Source organism: Ceratotherium simum, chromosome 1 (genome assembly GCF_057802395.1).
Source record: "Ceratotherium simum simum isolate JZ-2026a chromosome 1, ASM5780239v1, whole genome shotgun sequence".
NCBI classification, from domain to species: domain Eukaryota; kingdom Metazoa; phylum Chordata; class Mammalia; order Perissodactyla; family Rhinocerotidae; genus Ceratotherium; species Ceratotherium simum.
Genome location: NC_141900.1, coordinates 54,978,535 through 54,996,953, shown reverse-complemented (window position 1 = coordinate 54,996,953; position 18,419 = coordinate 54,978,535). Strand labels below are relative to the sequence as shown.

Here is an 18,419-nt window from a genome sequence, read left to right as displayed (position 1 = left end):
GTTACAGCAAAATTCTAAAGCAGGAAGGCTCAGCAGTTTACCGTTTCTAAGTAAGAACTAGGTTACTTCAAGTTCTCTGCAAAATCTGACCTACTTCCAATTTATACTCCCTTTTCCAAAAGGGATTTGATGCAGCCTACAATGAAAGGAAATAAATGAAAATAAGATCATTGGCTCATGAGGAAGCAATTATACCTCCTACCTCCCCACAAAAAGTTCTGATTGAATGAATTTCACTCTGAGTTTTCTGGCAGCCAAAGGGAAAAAGTAAAGAATAATGGAGAGAATGTTAAACCCGGAGGCATAAGGAATGGTTTCCAGTTTCACAATGTCATTTACTAGCAGGGTGGCAGGGATCTTTCTCTTAATGTATCTTCTTAGATTCTGTTTCCTTATTTTAAAAATGTGGATAATAAGAATAAGCTGAATGTCAGATCCCAAGCAGCCAAGAAGAGCTGTGAAAGGTCTCACATGCAGAGTGTTCCACTATGAACTCATGACTACAGTGCTAAATAGCCTTTCAATACTGCCCAGCAAACCTGCTACGATTTCAGCACAACTTCATCTACCACCCTCCCCAATACCTACTTCAAGCCTTCCACAATCTCCACCCACTTAATTCTTCACTCTTCATACCTGAACTCTAAGAAACCTTCCCTGACCTGTGCCAGATTAAGTCCCCCTATTTTACACCACCATAGTACCATTTACCTTTTCCCTCATGGCATCTATCATAGCTCCAAATTTACATTTATTTGCATCATGATTGAACTTATCACCACTACTAATGGTATTATTTGAATTCATTGTTAATTCAATTATTAATCAAGTTAATAATTATATTATTATTAACACTTATTTGCATCATTATTACATTTATATCATGTCAATGGCTGGCTCCCAGACTGCAATCTCCAACAGAGCAGGGACCAGTTTTTTGTTCAATCTTCTGTTCCCAAGGCCTAACACAGTGCCTGATACATTGTAAGTGCTCAGCCAATATTTGTTAATAAATCAGCGTTCCTGACCTCTAGAACTCTCTGTCTAGTGGGGCTGGAGCCCTATGTGTACAATGGTATAGCAAAGGCCGTCTAAAGTTCCAGAGAGATTTGCAGCTCCCCATCCCGGGGGCCCTGGTGAAGAAGCCTGGGTTGCCAGTTTTGCAAAGTGAACCGTGTAGCAAATGTTTTGGGAGGCGGCAGAACCCCATCCTTTTGCAAACACAAAACAAGTTCTGAAGCAGCCCGAAAATGCTTTCCCGGGATCGGAGACTGCGATCGCAGCAGAGGCTCGCGCTCCAGAGCACTACCTGGAATAAACCCTGCAAATATCCGGCGCGCGTAGCGGGGCGTGCCAGCTGGAGGCTGCGCCGGGACAGCCCCCTCTCATTTCTCCCGCGCGAAACCCGGCTGGACGGCTCCACTCCCTCCCTCCGCTGCAGGGGGGAGCCCGGCACCCCCAGGCTGGCAGCCGCCTCGGGCCGCGCCCAACTTCAGCCCCCTCTCGTGCTGCCCGCGAAGCGAAGTTCAGTGGTCGCGAAGTTTGGGTCGGTGACCGGTGCCTCGCGGCCCAGCGCGGCGGCGCCGAGTGGGCGGCGCGGCGCGCTCCCCCTGTCCCGGGCGCTGAGTGCGCCCCTCCCCCGGCCCGCCGGAGCTCCGGGCGGAGCGCGCGGGCTGCGCGGCCGCGGGCGTTCTCCGTGAGCCGGGCCCGTGGCGACCAGGCTCCCGTGGCCGCTTGCTAGGAGGAGGCTGGAGCCCAGTTGGGAAGAATGGACTTGGCGACTCGCTCCCAGGTGAGGGTCCGGCCGCCCGCCGCAGCCCGGACGCACCCACGGCCTGCCTTCCCTTTGCGCTCGGCCCTTCTCCCGGCCTGGAGCTGGAAACGTGGCCCTTGGCTCCCGCGTTGGGAATCGGGCGCGCCCAGTCCTGCGAATGCCGGAGCGGGCGCGCCCTGCGGGTATGCGCTGTGGGTCCCGGTTGTGCCATCCGGATTAGAAAGGCCGGGCATTCCTGCAGGCGCTCGCCTCCGTCCCGGGTGGATGCGCGGGGGTCGCAGGCCGGGCCGCTGCGGCTGCGAGCCCCAGGAGTGGACGCGTTTCGAAGGAAGTGCAGGCGGGGAGGCAGCGGGAGCGCAGCTCCTGCGTTGGCTGCGCTCGTGGAACGGGAAGCGGGCTGGGGGGAGCTTTTTTGATGCGCGCCCCCCACTTTCTCCGCGAATTGGCGTAGGGAGACGGGAGTTTAAGTGCAATTTTCTAAACATAGTCGAGAATCAGACCAATTCAGCTTTGATAATGGAGTTTAAAAGGAATTGGTCTGTTATTCTCGAACTTTTGTAAATGTTTTCAGGGAATTTGTAACCACTTGGGGGAAATGGCAACGTCATTAGGCCAAGTTAAAAAACAAAAGCCCCAAGATCCCAGACCGTATACTGTACAGCACCACCCCAATTACGAGTCGTGGTCTAAACTAGGTTTAAAAAATCTCATTAACAAACACTTGAGAGTAAGTTCCCTAAATGTTACAGTGGATGGTGGGAATGTGAAAGTGGCTTCAGTTTTCTTTTTTACTTTTTAAAAGAGCTTTTCTGTACTTTCTAGTAACGAATATACATATTTTATTCAGAGATAAGCAATAAAAACTTTTTCAAACGAACTAAAAATAACTTTTAGAAAGGGAAGGAAGCAGCTTGTGGGAGCCCAAGAGATGCTTTGTGTGAGGGTTGGGTTTTTTTCTTGCTTTTGTGAGTGTCTCTGACTCACTGCTTCCACCTTACCTTCGACTGGTGTTTACCTCTTTTCTCCACCTGGGTCGTCGGAGAGAGAGAGGCGGGGCCCCCGGCGTTGGGCAACGCGAAGCAGCGGCAGCGGCGCCCAGCTGCCAGGGTGACCAGTGGTGCCCGAGCCCAGGTCGCTGTCACCTCCTGGGTCCGGCGTCAAATTAAAGAACGAGTCACTAATGGTCGCTTTGGCCATTTAGTGATTTCTGAAAGGCTTCTTGAAAGTGGACGTTCGAGAAAAATCTGTTGTGAATGCTTATGAGAAAGAGTATTTTTAAAATTTCTCCAGTGAGGGGTGGTATTAAAAGCAAGGAAGACAAACAGTAACTCAAGGTTAAGAAGGACTGAGACAGGGTTAGATTTTTTTTTTTTTTTTTTTTTTTGCCGCTGGCCTTTACCACATAATTAGTATCCAGTGCTTCTAGGAGGTTCTGGTTTCTCCAGTAGTTAAACCTTTCTGGAAGGCGTTTTAAGCCTCTTGTGAATTTCATCAGCAAATGTATCTTGATAATGTATCACTCCTGAAACCTGTTGTTCGGCTGGAACTGCACTTTCCCCACTTGTATACATAGTTCATGCTTAGGAAATGCAAAATGTCCCAGAATGTGTGGTTGGAAGTGAACATTATACTGTCAAATCATGAGGCTAATTTTGGGTAGCTCAAAAATGTTAAGTAAACTATTTACCGTGTGGGGGTAATCCACAAATTATATCTGACCCATTATGCACCAATTAGGGCAAATTACTATATGTAAGATGATTCAGATTTTTTTTTCTCTTCTGAAGACCTCCTAATTGGCAGCACAAATTAAGATATGTGATGATTTTTCCAGTGGAAATGTTCTTGTTCATCATAATTTAAATGTGAGCAGATTATAGTCTCTTTAATTTAAATTAGTGAAGAGTGATTCAGTGGGGGTGGGCAGGTGACTGCAGATAAGAGCACTTAATGAACATTTCAGGCGCAGCAAGATGTTCAGTTCGTGTGGTTCTGCCGTGTACCCCAGCCTTATGAATAAGGCAGTGTGATGAACAGCCTGAAGCGCCATTGGTGCACTGAATGTGGCTCACCTCAGTGTGCAGTGGGCTTTAATCTCACACATATGGTAAATATAATTTCCATCCCTTGGAAAGCGTAGAGCTGGAAGGGGTTTCAGCAGAGCAGCTTAGTTAGGCCTGATGTTATGAGTAGAGGGAAGTAGGGGGGAAGGAGAAAAGACAGTCATTTAAACTCTGAACTCCTTTCTAGCCTCTGCTTTTCTACAGCCTCACCAGTGTGTCGGATTTGATGTCCTCTGACAGTGATCACACCTCCCATGGGCTGTAGTACTTGTTGGGCTGACTGCTGTGTCTTTGTGCTTTTATATTGAATGACAGGAATAATACCCAGTAAAGGCAAGAGTATGGTCCCTTACTGAGAGCTCTCAGCAGTGCAGCTCACAGGAGCTAGAGGATGAGACTGCCTCAGTGTCCTAGCAGAGAACCTGGGAGGTCCTGAATGTCAGGACTGTCCTTTTGCTATCTTCTAGCTCCAGGGTGCAGCTTGGACCCTTAGAGAAGGAAATGATGCTAAATGTTCTCATGAATATGCATGGTGCATGCCGTTGAAGGGGTAAAAGGAAATTTTTCTGGTCTTGACCTCATAGCTACAAAATGTACCCGTCTGAGCCTGTGGCTTTATAAAATGTGTGCCCAGAGCTCTAGAAGCTGGTCGCAGAGGGGGGTCACTTGTGACTTCTTGGAAGGACAGCACAGTGGTTTGCTACTTGAATAGTCCTGTGTTTAAAAGGCCACTTGGTTGTTGTTTTGATGTACTACAACTCTCTCATCCATTGATGAGGAAAAACCTCAGAGAGCACAGCAGTTCTGATCTGGTCAGGTGAATGAAATCTTGATGATTTCAGTTTTGGAATGTTACAGTGAATTAACAAGAAACATAAAGCAGTTAGAATAATCCAGGCATGTTAATTTTAAACTGCTCTTGACCTACAGTTTAGAATTTCTACCTCCAAGATACAGTTTTGATTTATTAAACATTTACAGCTTTATTCACCAAAATGAAATTGATACAGGCTACTTGGGGTGGGCTAGAGATAAGAAAATATTTGTGGACCCATTTTATTTTCTTTTGTTTATGAAGAACACTGTCAGTACTATTTCTCTGAGTAACTTAGAGGTCTTGACAGTTTTCATTTTTACTGACTGTGTAATGTTTCATTGCGATGTGTATTTTCTGTTGAAAAAATTTTTTTCTTAAACTTTGCAATAAATGTCTTGGGGTGGCACATACCTTATGCCTTGTGTTGAATGGAGTCCATGCTTTTTTAATTTCTGTTTCTTTATCACGTGCTTACTGTCTCCTAAAAGGACTGTGCCTGATTTTCAGTGGAAGGGAACCTCTGACACGTTGTTTTCCTAAGGCATTTCCCCTTTTGTTTTGCTGTATTAGCTGAGAGAGATCAGTTTTTGCTCAGGTTAGAACCAGGGCTCCTGATAACTGGACTGAAACAATGACTGTTTTCTTCCTGAACTGAGAGCACCTAGCAGAATGTTTTAGTTTGTGAGAAAGTGGAGAGTAGTCTTAGAGGTCCATTCTTTACCATCATCTGGTCTGCCTAGAAACCAAGAACATCCATGAATGTGCTCATGGATGCACAGTGGAAGTGCCTGGGCTTGGGCTGTCCTAGAGTTTGTGCAAGTTGATCATGTTGATGTGGAAGGTGGGGATGCCCTGCGCTGAGGTCCCCTCATATGTAGCAATGAATCACTTTTTGTAAAGAGTTGCCTTCCTTGGTCTTGCTTATTTCAACTTTAAATCATCTCTTAGATGGCATTCCTGAAAATGTGTTTTCATTGAAGGTTGGATGTCTGAAGGTCAAACGGTAGGTTCACTCATTATAAAGTGGTTTGTTTCTAAGAGCTAAAAAAAAAGTGTATTTCTTGATCTGGGTGCTGGTTATAATAGGTAGATGCAGTTTGTAAAACTTGAAGCTGTACACTTGAGATCTGTGCACTTTTCTGGTTGCATGGTGCACTTAAAACATTTAAAAAATAGCATTTAGAATCCCAGAGTATGAGCCTGGAAGCCTGTGATTTCAGACAGCTCAGGCTACCAGGTGTGTGGATGACAACTTCCTGGGTGTCTTGTGTTCTGCTAGTTGTACCAGTATCCTCAGGACTGGGGATAGTCCAGGGATCCCTTCCCATAGACTCCCTCTGCTGTTCCCCCAGACCCTCCATAGCAGCAGCACAGCTGTTTGGGCAGCCTCGCATCTTTAAATCTCTGCTCCACGAGGGTCCAAGGAGAGTGCCTTGCATTTGTGAGTGACATCTGGTGCCTAGCCTGGCACCCACCTGGCTGCCTGCTGGCAGACCTCCTCTGTTAGGAGGCCCAGGATTTAACCTAGAGTAGTGGATGGTGACACCAAATCATGTGGCAGGGCAAAATGATAATTATCCTGATGTGTGAAGGGCCTGGCATATAATAGGTGTTAAATATTTGTTGAATTTTTTAAAAAGTTGGTGTAGGGCTGTAAGTGTATAGGGGTTGCGGGTATGAGTTATGGCAGGCCTTAACATCTGTAGCATGGCTTCTCGCGGTTTTCTGTGGAATTGATGGTGGAAGCCAGTTCGTGCCTGTCCCAGAGGCCTGAAGGTGTAGCAGTCCCACCCTGCCTGTGCAGATTTTCTCATCAGTCTCTAGTTTTATCTTTGTAAGTCATGCCTATTTTGCATTCTATTCCATGATGCATTTTAATTTATTTTAATACAAAAATGCTATTTTAAATTACTCTTCTGGGAAAAAATTCCCCTCCCCTGTCCCACCCGTGGTCTTGAAAACCCTCTGGCTGTCACTGAGCTCCTCACTTTGAGAAGCATGGACCTGCCAAGTAGAAAATTTAGAAATCATACCTGTAATAAATCCTGAAATAGAAAAGATATCTCCCTGCCCACTCCCTCACCCCACAATATTGTTTTTTCTTTTTTTTAGCAGGGAAAGACTTTCCCTGAGCTAACATCTGTTGCCCATCTTCCTCTTTTTTTTTTTCCTCCCCAAAGCCCCAGTGCATGGTTGTACACATCTAGTTGTAGGTCCTTCGATATGAGCCGCTGCCACAGCATGGCACCTGACAGACCGGTGGTGTGGTTCCGTGACTGAGAAACAAACCCCGGCTGCTGAAGTGGTGAGCACTGAACTTGAACCACTAGGCCATCAGGGCTGGCTCCACAATATCTTTTTATTTAAAGTTCCATGACTCTGAGGGCACTTAACTGTGGGGAAAAAACCCCCAAACTTTAGCTGATATTGAAATCCCTGAGAATATTTTTTAATGCAAAGTGCCTTTGTTTTCCATTAGCATTGGTTTAAAATGGAAAGTTAAGAAAAATGAAAGTGCATTTGAAATTATTGTTTATTTGTAATTCTCTCCCTTTTCTGACAATTGGTAGTAGGCATTTTTTTTTTTTGGAGAGTTTTTTTATTAAAATAGTAGAATCTAGCTTTTCCTACACATGCACGTGGCCTCTAACATAAGGCTCCCCTTACCTGACTTCAAAAAACCCACCTCATTCTGTTTCCCACACCTCCAGCTTCAAAAAGTCACTGAAAAGAGCATCTGGTTGCCTTCATGCCTTCGTTGTGCCAAGGGTATCCTCTTCCCGGCTGTAATTAGGGCCTGAGAAAGAGTGTGCTCTTCGAGAGTGAGTGCATTCACTGTGGCACAATGCCGGGAGCCACATAGGGTCAGCAGCCTGCACAGGCCGGCGTCCCGGAGATTGTTCGGGTGCGTTTTCCACTAGCAGGGCAGAAGTGTGTCAAGAGGATCCCTGTATGAAGGCTCCCAGGGCTGGGCTGTGCGATGAAGATCCTTCCCCCTCCGTCAGTGTGGAGATCTGTTCAGCGCTTGTCTGCCTTGAGCACAGGGACACTTACTTGGCTCCTCTGAAACACGGGCGCTTCCTGCCTTGCTGTTCTCTCGACTCCTGCTTCCACCTGTGAATCTATGGCAAGTCCTCCTCCAGCCTGACCCCGTCCTGCAGCTGTGTAGATGTGGCCGACCTCGCAGCTCCTAGAGTTCTTCCTGACCATGACCCCCATGGGTGCTCTCCTGGACTTAGTTCCCTGTTCACATTTATCACACCACATTGGAATTGTTTATAGGTTGTCTGTCTCACCCTGCTGCATATGACTCATTCTTCATTAGATCCCTTAGCATGGTGCCCAGCACAACTTGGTACTGTTACACTCTTTAAGAACTTTGTCTAATGAACGTTAACATAGCATCTTCTGCTTCACAGAATGCCTTCCAGTCATAGTTTGGAAGCCATCAGGGCCCTGTACAAATGTTCTCATTCTTTTCCTTCTGGATAAATGGAAAGAATGCATTTTCCTGGCCCTTGAAATAGGCAAGACTATTTGATGTGGTTTGGCCAGTGAAACGTGAGCGGAGGTGTTGTGTGTCACTTCTGGGTGGAACTCTTTAAATGCCATTGCCTCGTTTACCACATCTCCTTCCCTCTGCCTCTGCCAGCTTTCCAGATAGTGTAGCTGTGTCAGCCCGGGTCCTGTGTGAGGACAGTGTGGAGTAGAGTGGAATGCCACCGCTTTGTAAGCTGCTGTGTCCTGACAGACACATAAAAATGTACATATTTCATATTTCACTCTCATTTGAGTGAACTGGGGTCCTGGTGGTCATAGAAATATGTGGACTTCTTTTTGATTACTGGTGTAGCAGGTGCTCCTGTTATTAAGTGGTTCGGAGTTCAGGAATGGTAAGTGCTGTGTGGTGGGCAGGAGAGTCCCAGAGGAGGAGGAAGCATCCAAAATGCCAATAAGACATTGTTGAAAAACACTGAGAGTGGACTAGTCCTATTAGGTAATCGGTCTTTTAGAGTCCAGAGAAATCTGAACATTGGCGTCACATTTTCTATCTGCTGACCTTTCTGGAAAAGGACATTACTTCCCAGGTGGGAAGTACTTGAGAAGTACCAGTGCTTCCCAAGTGGTTGGCTCACTTCCCTCACAAGACCCCTGCCCAAAGGACTCTGGTTCCTTGGCTACTCATCTTAATAGCTCTTCTGAGCCCTATACACACACATGTCTGTAAATTTCTCCCCAATTATATTTTCTCTTTAAAAGATAACATTGATTATTTTCTTTTGCTGTTTTTTATTGTGGTAAAATATACATAACAAAATTTACTACTTGAGCCATTTTTAAGTGTACCATTCAGTGGCGTTAAGTACAGTTACATCCTTGTGCAACCATCACCACTATTCATCTCCAGAACTTTTTCTTCATCCTAAACTGAAACTCTGTTCCCATTAAACACTAACTCTCCATTCCTTCCTTCCTCCAGCCCCTGGTAACTACAGAAAATTAAATTGCTGTCTCTATGAATTTGACTATTCTAGGTACCTCCTATGAGTGGAATCCTGCAATATTTGTCCTTTTGTTTCTGACTTATTTCACTTAGTGTAATGTTTTCAAGGTTCATCCATGTTGTAACATGTATCAGAATTTCATTCTTTTTTAAGGCTGAATAATAATTCATTGTATGTATATACCACATTTGGTTTATCCATTCTTCCATCCATGGACATTTGGGCTGTTTCTACCTTCTAGCGATTGTGAATAATGCTACTATAAACATTGGTGTAAAATATCTGTTTGAATCCCTACTTTCAGTATTTTGGGACATACATCTAAAAGTGGAATTACTGGGTCATATGGTAATTTTGTGTGTAATTTTTTGAGGAACCACCATATTGTTTGCCACAGTGGCTGCATGATTTTACGTTCCCACCAACAGTGCAGAAAGGTTCCAATTTCTGCACATTTTCACCAACACTTAAATATTTTGTTTTTTTAATAACAGCCTTCCTAATGGGTGTGAGTGGTATCTCGTGGTTTTGATTTGCATGTCGCTAATGATTAGTGATGTTGAGCATCTTTTTGTATGCTTATTGGCCATCTTTATATCTCTAGAGAAATGTCTAAGTCCTTTTCTCATTTTTAAATTGGGTTGTTTGTTTTTTTCCTGTTGAGCTGTAAGAGTTCTTCATATATTCTGGATATTAATCTCTTACCAGATATATGATTTGCAGGTATTTTCTCCCATTCCATAGGTTACTTTTTTTGCTCTTTTGATAGTGCCCTTTGATGCATTAAAAGTTTTTAATTTTGATGAAGTCCAATTTATCTATTTTTTCTATTGTTGCCTGTGCCTTTGATGTCATATTCAAGAAATCATTGCCAAATCCAATGTCAGGAAGTTTTCGCTCTATGTTTTCTTCTAAGAGTTTTATAGTTTTAGCTCTTACATTTAGGTTTTTGATACATTTTGAGTTTTTTTGTAGATGGTGTAGGGTAAGGATCCAACTTCATTCTTTTGCATGTGGAGATCCAGTTTTTCCAGCATCATTTGTTGAAGAGACTGTTCTTTCCCCGTTGAAGTCTTGGCGCCTTTGTCAAAAATCATTTGACCGTATTTGCAAGGGTTTATCTCCAGGCTCTTTATTCTATTGCATTGTCTATATATCTGCCTATGTGCTGGGACCATACTGTTTGGATTACTGTAGCTTTGCAGTAAGTATTGAAATTAGTAAGTGTGAATTCTCCAATACGATTCTTCATTTTCAAGATTGTTCTGGTTATTTAGGGCCCCTTGAGATTCCACATGAATTTTAGGGAGGGCTTTTCTATTTCTGCAAAAAATGTTGCTGGGGTTTTGATAGGGATTGCATTGGATCTATAGATAGCTTTGGGTAATATTGTCATCTTAACAGTATTGTCTTCCAGTCCATGAACATGTGATGTCTTTCTATTTATTTATGTCTTCATTGATTTCTTTCAGTGATGTTTTATAGTTTTCAATGTACAAGTCTTTCATCTCGTTGCCTAAGTTAATTTCTAAGTATTTTATTCTTTTTGATGTTCTTACAAATGGAATTGTTTTCTTAATTTACTTTTTAGATTTTTCATTGTTAGTGTGTAGAAATGCAGCTGATTTTTATTGTTAATTTTGTACCCTGCAACATTATTGAATTTGTTAATTAGTGCTAACAGTTTTTGTGGAATCTTTAAGATTTTCTACATATATGATCATGTCACCTGCAAACAGACAGTGTTACTGCTTCCTTTCCATTTTGGTTGCCTTTTATTTCTTTTTCTTGTATAATTACTCTAGCTAGAGCTTCAAATACTATGTTGAATAAAAGTAGTAAAAGCAGGCATCTTTGTCTTGTTCCTGATCTTAGGGGAAAGCTTTCAGTCTTTCATCGCTGAGTATGTTGGTAGCTGTGGGTTTTTCATATATGGCCTTAATTAGGTTGCTGAAGTTTCCTTCCATTCTTTGTTGAGATTTTTTTTTTTTTTTTTTTTTTTTACCATGAAAGGGTGTTGCATTTTGTCAGATGCTTTTTCTGCATCAGTTGAGCTGATCATGTGCTTTCTTTTCTTTCATTATGTTAATATAGCACATTGCATTGATTGATTTTCATATGTTGAACCATCTTGCATTCCAGAAATATATCCCACTTGGTCATCTTGTTTAATCCTTTTACTATGCTGCTGGATTTGATTTGCTAGTATTTTGCTGAGAATTTTTGCATCAATATTCGTAAGGGATATTGCTCTGTACTTTTCTTGTAGGGTCTTTGTCTGGCTTTGGTGTCGGTAATACTGGCCTCAAAGAATTAGTTAGGAAGTATACTCTCCTCTTCAGTTTTTTTGAAGAGTTTGAGAAGGATTGGTGTTAGTTCTTCTTTAAATATTAAATAGAATTCACTAGTGAAGCCATCTGGTCCTGGGATTTACCTTTTTGGGAGGTTTTTGATTACTTATTCAAATCCTTACTAGGTAGAGGTCTACTCACATTTTCTGTTCTTCGTAAATCAGTCTTGGAAGGTTGTGTGTTTCTACGAATTTATCCATTTCCATCTAGCTAACCTAATTTGTTGACATGCAGTTGTTCATAGTACTCTTTCATTATCCTTTCTATTTTTGTAAAATTGGTAATGATGTCCCTGCTTTATTTCATTAATTTGGATCTTCTCTCTTTTTTTTCTTAATCTAGCTAAAAGTTTGTCAATTTTGTTGATATTTTCAAAGAACCAACTTTTGGTTTCATTGATTTTTCTCTGTTGGTTTTCTATTCATTTGTCTCTGCTGTAATCCTTATAATTTCCTTCCTTCTGCTACCTTTGGGTTTAGTTTGCTGTACTTTTTCTAGTTCCTTATGGTGTAAAATTAGTTTGAGATCTTTCTTCTTGTTTAATGTAAGTGTTTATAGCTATAAATTTCCCTCTTAGCATTGCTTTCTCTGCATCCCATAAGTTTTGATACATTTTGTTTTCATTTTCATTTGTTTGAAAGTATTTTCTAATTTCCCTTGTGATTTCTTCTTTGACCCATTGCTTGTTTAGGAATGTGTTGTTTAGTTTCCAAATATTTGTGAATTTTCCAGTTCTCCTTCTGTTACAGATTTCTAGTTTTATTCCGTTGTGATTGGAAAAGATAGTTTGTATGATATCAATCTTTTCAATTTATTCTGACTTATTTTGTGGCCTAACATATGGTCTGTCCTGGGGAGTTTTCCACGTGCTCTTGAGGAAAATGTATGTTCTACTGTGGTTGAGTGGAGTATTTTATATATGTCTGTTAGTTCTAGTTGGTTTATAGTGTTGTTCAATATCTCTGTTTCCTTATTGATCTTCTGTCTGGCTATTCTATTCGTTATTGAAAGTGGGATATGAAGTCTCTAACTGTTAGTGTAGAACTGTCTATTTCTCTTTCAATTCTGTCAGTGTTTACTTAATATATTTTGGAGTTCTGATGTTTGGTGCATACATATTTATGATTGTTATATCTTCGTGGTGAATGGACCCTTTTATCAATATATAATATCCATTGTCTTTTATAATATTTTTTGACTTACTGTCTACTTTGTCTCATATTAGTATAGTCACTCCATCTCTCTTTGAGTTACTATTTGCATTGAATGTCTTTTTCTTTCCTTTCACTTTCAGCCTATTTGCGTTTTTAGATCTAAAGTGAGTCTCTTGTAGACAGCATATAGTTGGATCCCTTTTTTTATCCCCTTCTTCCAATCTATGTCTTTTGATTGTAGAGTTCAATCCATTTGCATTTAAAGTGATTACTGATAGGGAAGGACTTAACTTTAGCCAATTTGTTTTCTGTTTTCTGTATGTCTTATAGCTTTTTTGACCCTCATTTCCTCCATTACTGCCTACCTTCTTGTTTTGTTGATTTCTTTGTAGTGACATGCTTTGATTCCCTTTTCATTGCCTTTTGTGTGTATTCCATAGCTATTTTCTTTGTAGTTACTGTGGGGCTTACATATAACATTCTAAAATTAAAACAATCTAATTCGAATGATACCAATTTAACTTCAGCGGCATTCAAAAACTCTACTCCAATATAGCCTTATCCCCCCTCCTTTTGTTATTGGTGTCACAAATTACGTCTTTATACATTGTGCACCCACTAACATAGCTTCATAAATTTTTTTTGTTCTATAGAAAATAAAAAGTGGAGTTATAAACCAAATTTACAAAAATACTGGTTTTTATATTTGTCTATATATTTACCTTTACCTGAGAGCTTTATATTTTTGTATGGCTTTGAGTTACTGTTTAGTGTTCTTTTATTTCAACCTGAAGGACTTCCTTTAGGATTTAGTATGGCCAGGTCTGGTAGTGATGAACTCCCTCAGCTTTTGTTTATATAGTAATGTCTTAATGTCTCCCTCATTTTTCCCCCAGTTTTATTGAGAAATAATTAACATCACTGTATAAGTTTAAGGCGTACAGCATGATGGTTTGATTTTCATATGCAGTCATGCATCACTTAACGATTGGGACACATTCTAAGAAATGCATTGTTAGGCAATTTCGTCATTGTACGAACATCATAGAGTGTACTATACAAACCTAGATGGTATAGCCTACTACATACCTAGGCTATATAGTAGTAATCTTATGGGACTTGTCATATAGGCGATCCGTTGTTGACGGAAACATCAGTATGTGGCGCGTGACTGTATTGTGAAATGGTTACCACAGTAGTTGCAGCTAACACGCATCTTCTCATATCGATGCAATAAAAAGGAAAGAAAGAAAAAAAAGTTTCTCCTTGTCATGAGAACACTTAGGAAAGTTGTTAGAGTTAATCCTGTATATCATAGAGTAGTGTCAGATATAATCATCATGTTGTACATTAAATTCTTAGTACTTATTTATTTTATAATTTTGACTACTTTCCTCCAGTTCCCCCTACGTGCTCCCTCGGCCTCTGGTAACCACAAGTCTGATCTCTTTTTCTGTTTTTTTTTTTTTGGATTCTACGTATAAGTCAGATCATACAGTATTTGTCTTCTCTGTCTGACTTATTTCACTTAGCATAATGCCTTCAAGGTCCGTCTGTGTTGTCGCAAATGGTAGGATTTCCTTGTTTTTTATGGCTGAATAATATTTCATTTTAAATATATCACAACTTCTTTATCCATTCATCTATTGATGGACACTTAGGTGGTTTCTGTGTTTTGGCTATTTTAAATAATGCTGCCATGAACATGGGGGTGCAGATATTTTTTCTAGTAATTGTTTTTGTTTCCTTTCAATATATTCCCAGAAGTGGAATTCCTGGATCATATAGTAGTAGTTCTATTTTTAATTTTTTGATGTTCCTTCATGCTGTTTTCCATAGTGGCCGTACCAATTTACAGTCCCATCAACAGTGCATAAGGGTTCCCTTTTTCTCCACACCCATGCCAGCATTTGTTATCTCTTGTCTTTTTTCTTTTGCTGAGGAAGATTCACCCTGAGCTAACATCTGTGGCAATCTTCCTTTATTTTGTATATGGCTCACCACCACAGCATGGCTGCCAACAAGTGGTGTAGGTCCATGCCTGGGAACTGAACCCAGGCCGCTGAGGCAGAGCGTGCTGAACTTAACCATTAGGCCATGGAGCCAGCCCCCTCTTTTTGATGATGGCCATTCTAACAGGTGTGAGGTGATATTTCATTGTGGTTTTAATTTGCATTTCCTTAATGATCAGTGATGTTGAGCATCTTTTCGTGTACTTTTTGGCCTTTCATATGTCTCTTTTGGAGAAATGTCTATTCAGGTCCTTTGCTTATGTTTTAATTGGGTTATTTGTTTTTTTGCTCTTGAGTTGTATGAGTTCTATATTTTGACTATTAACATCTTATCAGATATATGGTTTGCAAATATTTTTCCCATTTTGTAGGTTGTCTTTTCAGTTTGTTGATTTTTTTTTTTTTTTTTTTTGCTGTGCAGTTTTTTAGTTTGATGTAGTTTCACTTGTTCATTTTTGATTTTGTTGCTTGTGCTTTAGGTTCATATCCAGAAATTCATTACTGAGACCCACGTCAAAGAGATTTATTCCTATGTTTTCTTCTAGGAGTTTCCTGGTTCCAGGTCTTACATTTACGTTTTTAATCCATTTTAAGTTAATTCTTGTGAGTGGTATAAGATATGGGTCCAGTTTCATTCTTTTACATGTGAATATCCAGTGATCCCAACACCATTTATTAAAGAGACAGTCTTTTCTCCAGTGAGTATTCTTGGCTTCCTTGTCAAATATTAGTTGATTGTATATGCTTGGGTTATTTATGGGCTCTCAATTATTTTCCATTGGTCTATTTGTCTGTTTTTATGCCACTCCATACTGTTTTGATGACTGTAGCTGTATAGTATAGCTTGAAATCAGGAAATTTGATGCCTCCTGCTTCATTCTTGTTTCTCAGGATTTGTTTGGCTATTTGGAGTCTTGTAGCTTTCTATAAATTTTAGGAGTGCTTTTCTACTTCTGTAAAAAATGCCATTGGAATTTTGGTGGGGATTGCATTGAATCAATAGATGGTTTTTGGTAGTATTGACATTTTAAGAATATTACTTCTTCTAGTCCATGAACATGGGATACCATTCCATTTATTTCTATTGTCTTTGATTCCTTTCATCAATGTCTTATAGTTTTCAGAGTAGAGATCTTTTGCCTCCTTAGTTAAATTTATTCCTAAGTACTTTATTGTTTTTGATGCTATTGTAAATGAGATTGATTGATTTCTTTTTCAGATAATTTGTTAGTATATAGAAACGCTACTGATTTTCATATGTTAATTTTGTTTCCAGCAACTTTGCTGAATTCATTGATTAGATCTAACAGGTTTTTGGTTAAGTCCTTAGGATTTTCTGTATATAAAATCATGTTATCTGTAAATAGTGACACTTTTACTTTTTCCTTTTCAATTATGTTGCCCTTTATTTCTTTTTCTTGCCTGATTGCTCAAGCTAGGATTTCTAGTACTATGTTGAATAGGAGTGGTGGGAGTGGGCACCCTTGTCTTGTTCCTGATCTTAGAGAAAAAGCTTTCAGCCTTTCACCATTGAGTATGATGTTAGCTGTGGGCTTGTCATATGTGGCTTTTATTATGTTGAGATATGTTCCTTCTATGCCTAATTCGTTAGAGAGTTTTTATCATGAATGGATATTGAATTTTGTCAAATGCTTTTTCTGCATCTATTGAGATGATAATATGATTCTGTTCCATTAATGTGATGTGTCACATTGATTTGTGTATGTTGAGCCATCCTTGCATCCCAGGGATAAATCCCACTTGCTGCTGAATTCGATTTGCTAGTATTTTATTGAGAAATTTTGCATCTATATTCATCATATTCATCAGGGATATTGGCATGTAATTTTCTTTTTCTTTTTTTTTGGTGAGGAAGATTGGCCCTGAGCTAACATCTGTTGCCGTCTTTTTGCTTGAGGAAGATTGTCCTTGAGCTAACATCTGTGCCAGTCTTCCTCTATTTTGTGTGTGGGACGCTGCCACAGCATGGCTGGATGAGTGGTGCCTGGGATCTGAACCCGTGAACCCTGGGCCACTGAAGCGGAGCATGTGGACTTAACCGCTATGCCACTGGGCCAGCCCCTGTAGTTTTCTTTTCTAGTAGTGTCCTTTTCTGGTTTTGGTATCAGGGTAATGCTGGCCTTGTACAAGAATCTGAGAGTGTTCCCTCCTCTTCAATTTTTTTGAAGAGTTGGAGAAGAATTGATGTTAATTCTTCTTTAAACGTTTGGTAAAGTTCCCCAGTGAAGCCATCTGTTCCTAGGCTTTACTTCATTGTGAGATTTTTGATGACTGATTCAATCTCCTTACTAGTAATTAGTCTATTCAGATTTTCTATTTCCTCCTTATTCAGTCTTGGTAAATTGTATGTTTCTAAGAGTTTTTTCATTTCTTCTGGGTCGTCCAGTTTGTTGGCATATAGTTGTTCATAGTAGTCTCTTATGGTTCTTTGAATTTCTGTGGTATCAGTTGTAATGTGTCCTTTTTCATTTATAATTTTGTTATTTTGGATCTTTTCTCGTTTTTCCTTGGTTAGTCTATCTAAGGGTTTGTCAATATTGTTTATCTTTTCAGAGAACCAAGTTTGGTTAATCTTAGTTTGGTTAATCTTTTCTATTGTTTTTTTGTTCTCTATTTTATTTATTTCTGCTCTAATCTTTATTGTTTCCTTTCTTCTGCTAACTTTGAGCTCAGTTTGTTCTTTTTCTAGTTCTTTAAGGCATGGAGTTAAGTTGTTTATTTACAGTCTTTCTCCTTAATGTAGGCATTTATTGCTATGAACTTCCCTCTTAGAACTTTTATTGCTAAGCTAATGCTTAGAACATTTATTGCTATGAACTTCCCTCTTAGAACTACTTTTGCTGCATCCCACAAGTTCTGTTGTGTTTCCACTTTTGTTTGTCTCAAGAAAATTTTTATTTCTCTTTTAATCCGTTGGTTGTTCAGGAGAGTGTTGTTTAATTTTCGTGTGTTGGTGAATTTTCCAGTTTTCTTCTTGATAATGATTTCTAGTTTCATGACATTATGGTCAGAGAAGATATTTGATATGGTTTCATTCTGCTTGAATTTGCTAAGACTTGTTTTGTGGCCTAACATATGGTCTGTCCTAGAAAATGTTCCGTGTGCACTTGAGAAGAGTGTGTATTTTCCTTTTGTTGGGTAGAATGTTCTGTATATGTCTCTTAGGTCCATTTGGTCTATAATGTTGTTTAGGTTCACTGTTTCCTTTTTGATTCTCTGTCTAGGTGACCTATCTGTTGTTGAGAATGGGGTATTAAAGTTTCCAACTATTATTGTATTATGGTTTTTTTCTCCTTTTAGCTCTGTTAGTTTTTGCTTTATATATTTAGGTGCTTCAATGTTGGGTGCATAAATATTTACAATTGTTATGTCTTCTTGATGTATTGACCCCTTTATCATTATATAATGACCATCTTTGTCTCTTTTTACCATTTTTAGTTTAAAGCCTATTTTGTCTGATATAAATATAGCTACTCCTGCTTTTTTTTGGATTACCATTTGCTTGAGATATCTTTTTCCATCTCTTCACTCTCAGTGTATGTGTTTCTTTAAGGCTAAAGCGAGTCTCTTATAGGCAGCATACTGTTGTATCTTGTTTTTTGATCCATTCAGCCATTCTCTATCTTTTAATTGGAGAATTTAATGTTTACATTTAATTATTTATAGGTAAGTACGTAGTATTGCCATTTTGTTCATTGTTTTATGGATCTTTTGTAGATCCG

The 18,419-nt window shown here is 40.0% G+C and overlaps 1 protein-coding gene across 4 annotated transcripts in view; it reads left to right on the top strand.

Moving 5' to 3' along the window:
• The first annotated feature begins 1,638 nt into the window (after positions 1-1,638).
• The window catches only part of CDCA7L (cell division cycle associated 7 like), a 49,126-nt gene continuing 32,345 nt past the window's right edge, over positions 1,639-18,419 (top strand). For all 4 annotated transcript variants that reach the window (XM_087428726.1, XM_014786445.2, XM_087428720.1 and 1 more), the window contains exon 1: positions 1,639-1,792. In XM_087428726.1, coding sequence (XP_087284852.1) covers positions 1,769-1,792 — 24 coding nt within the window. In that variant the 5' untranslated portion in view covers positions 1,639-1,768. The remainder of the gene's footprint in view (positions 1,793-18,419) is intronic.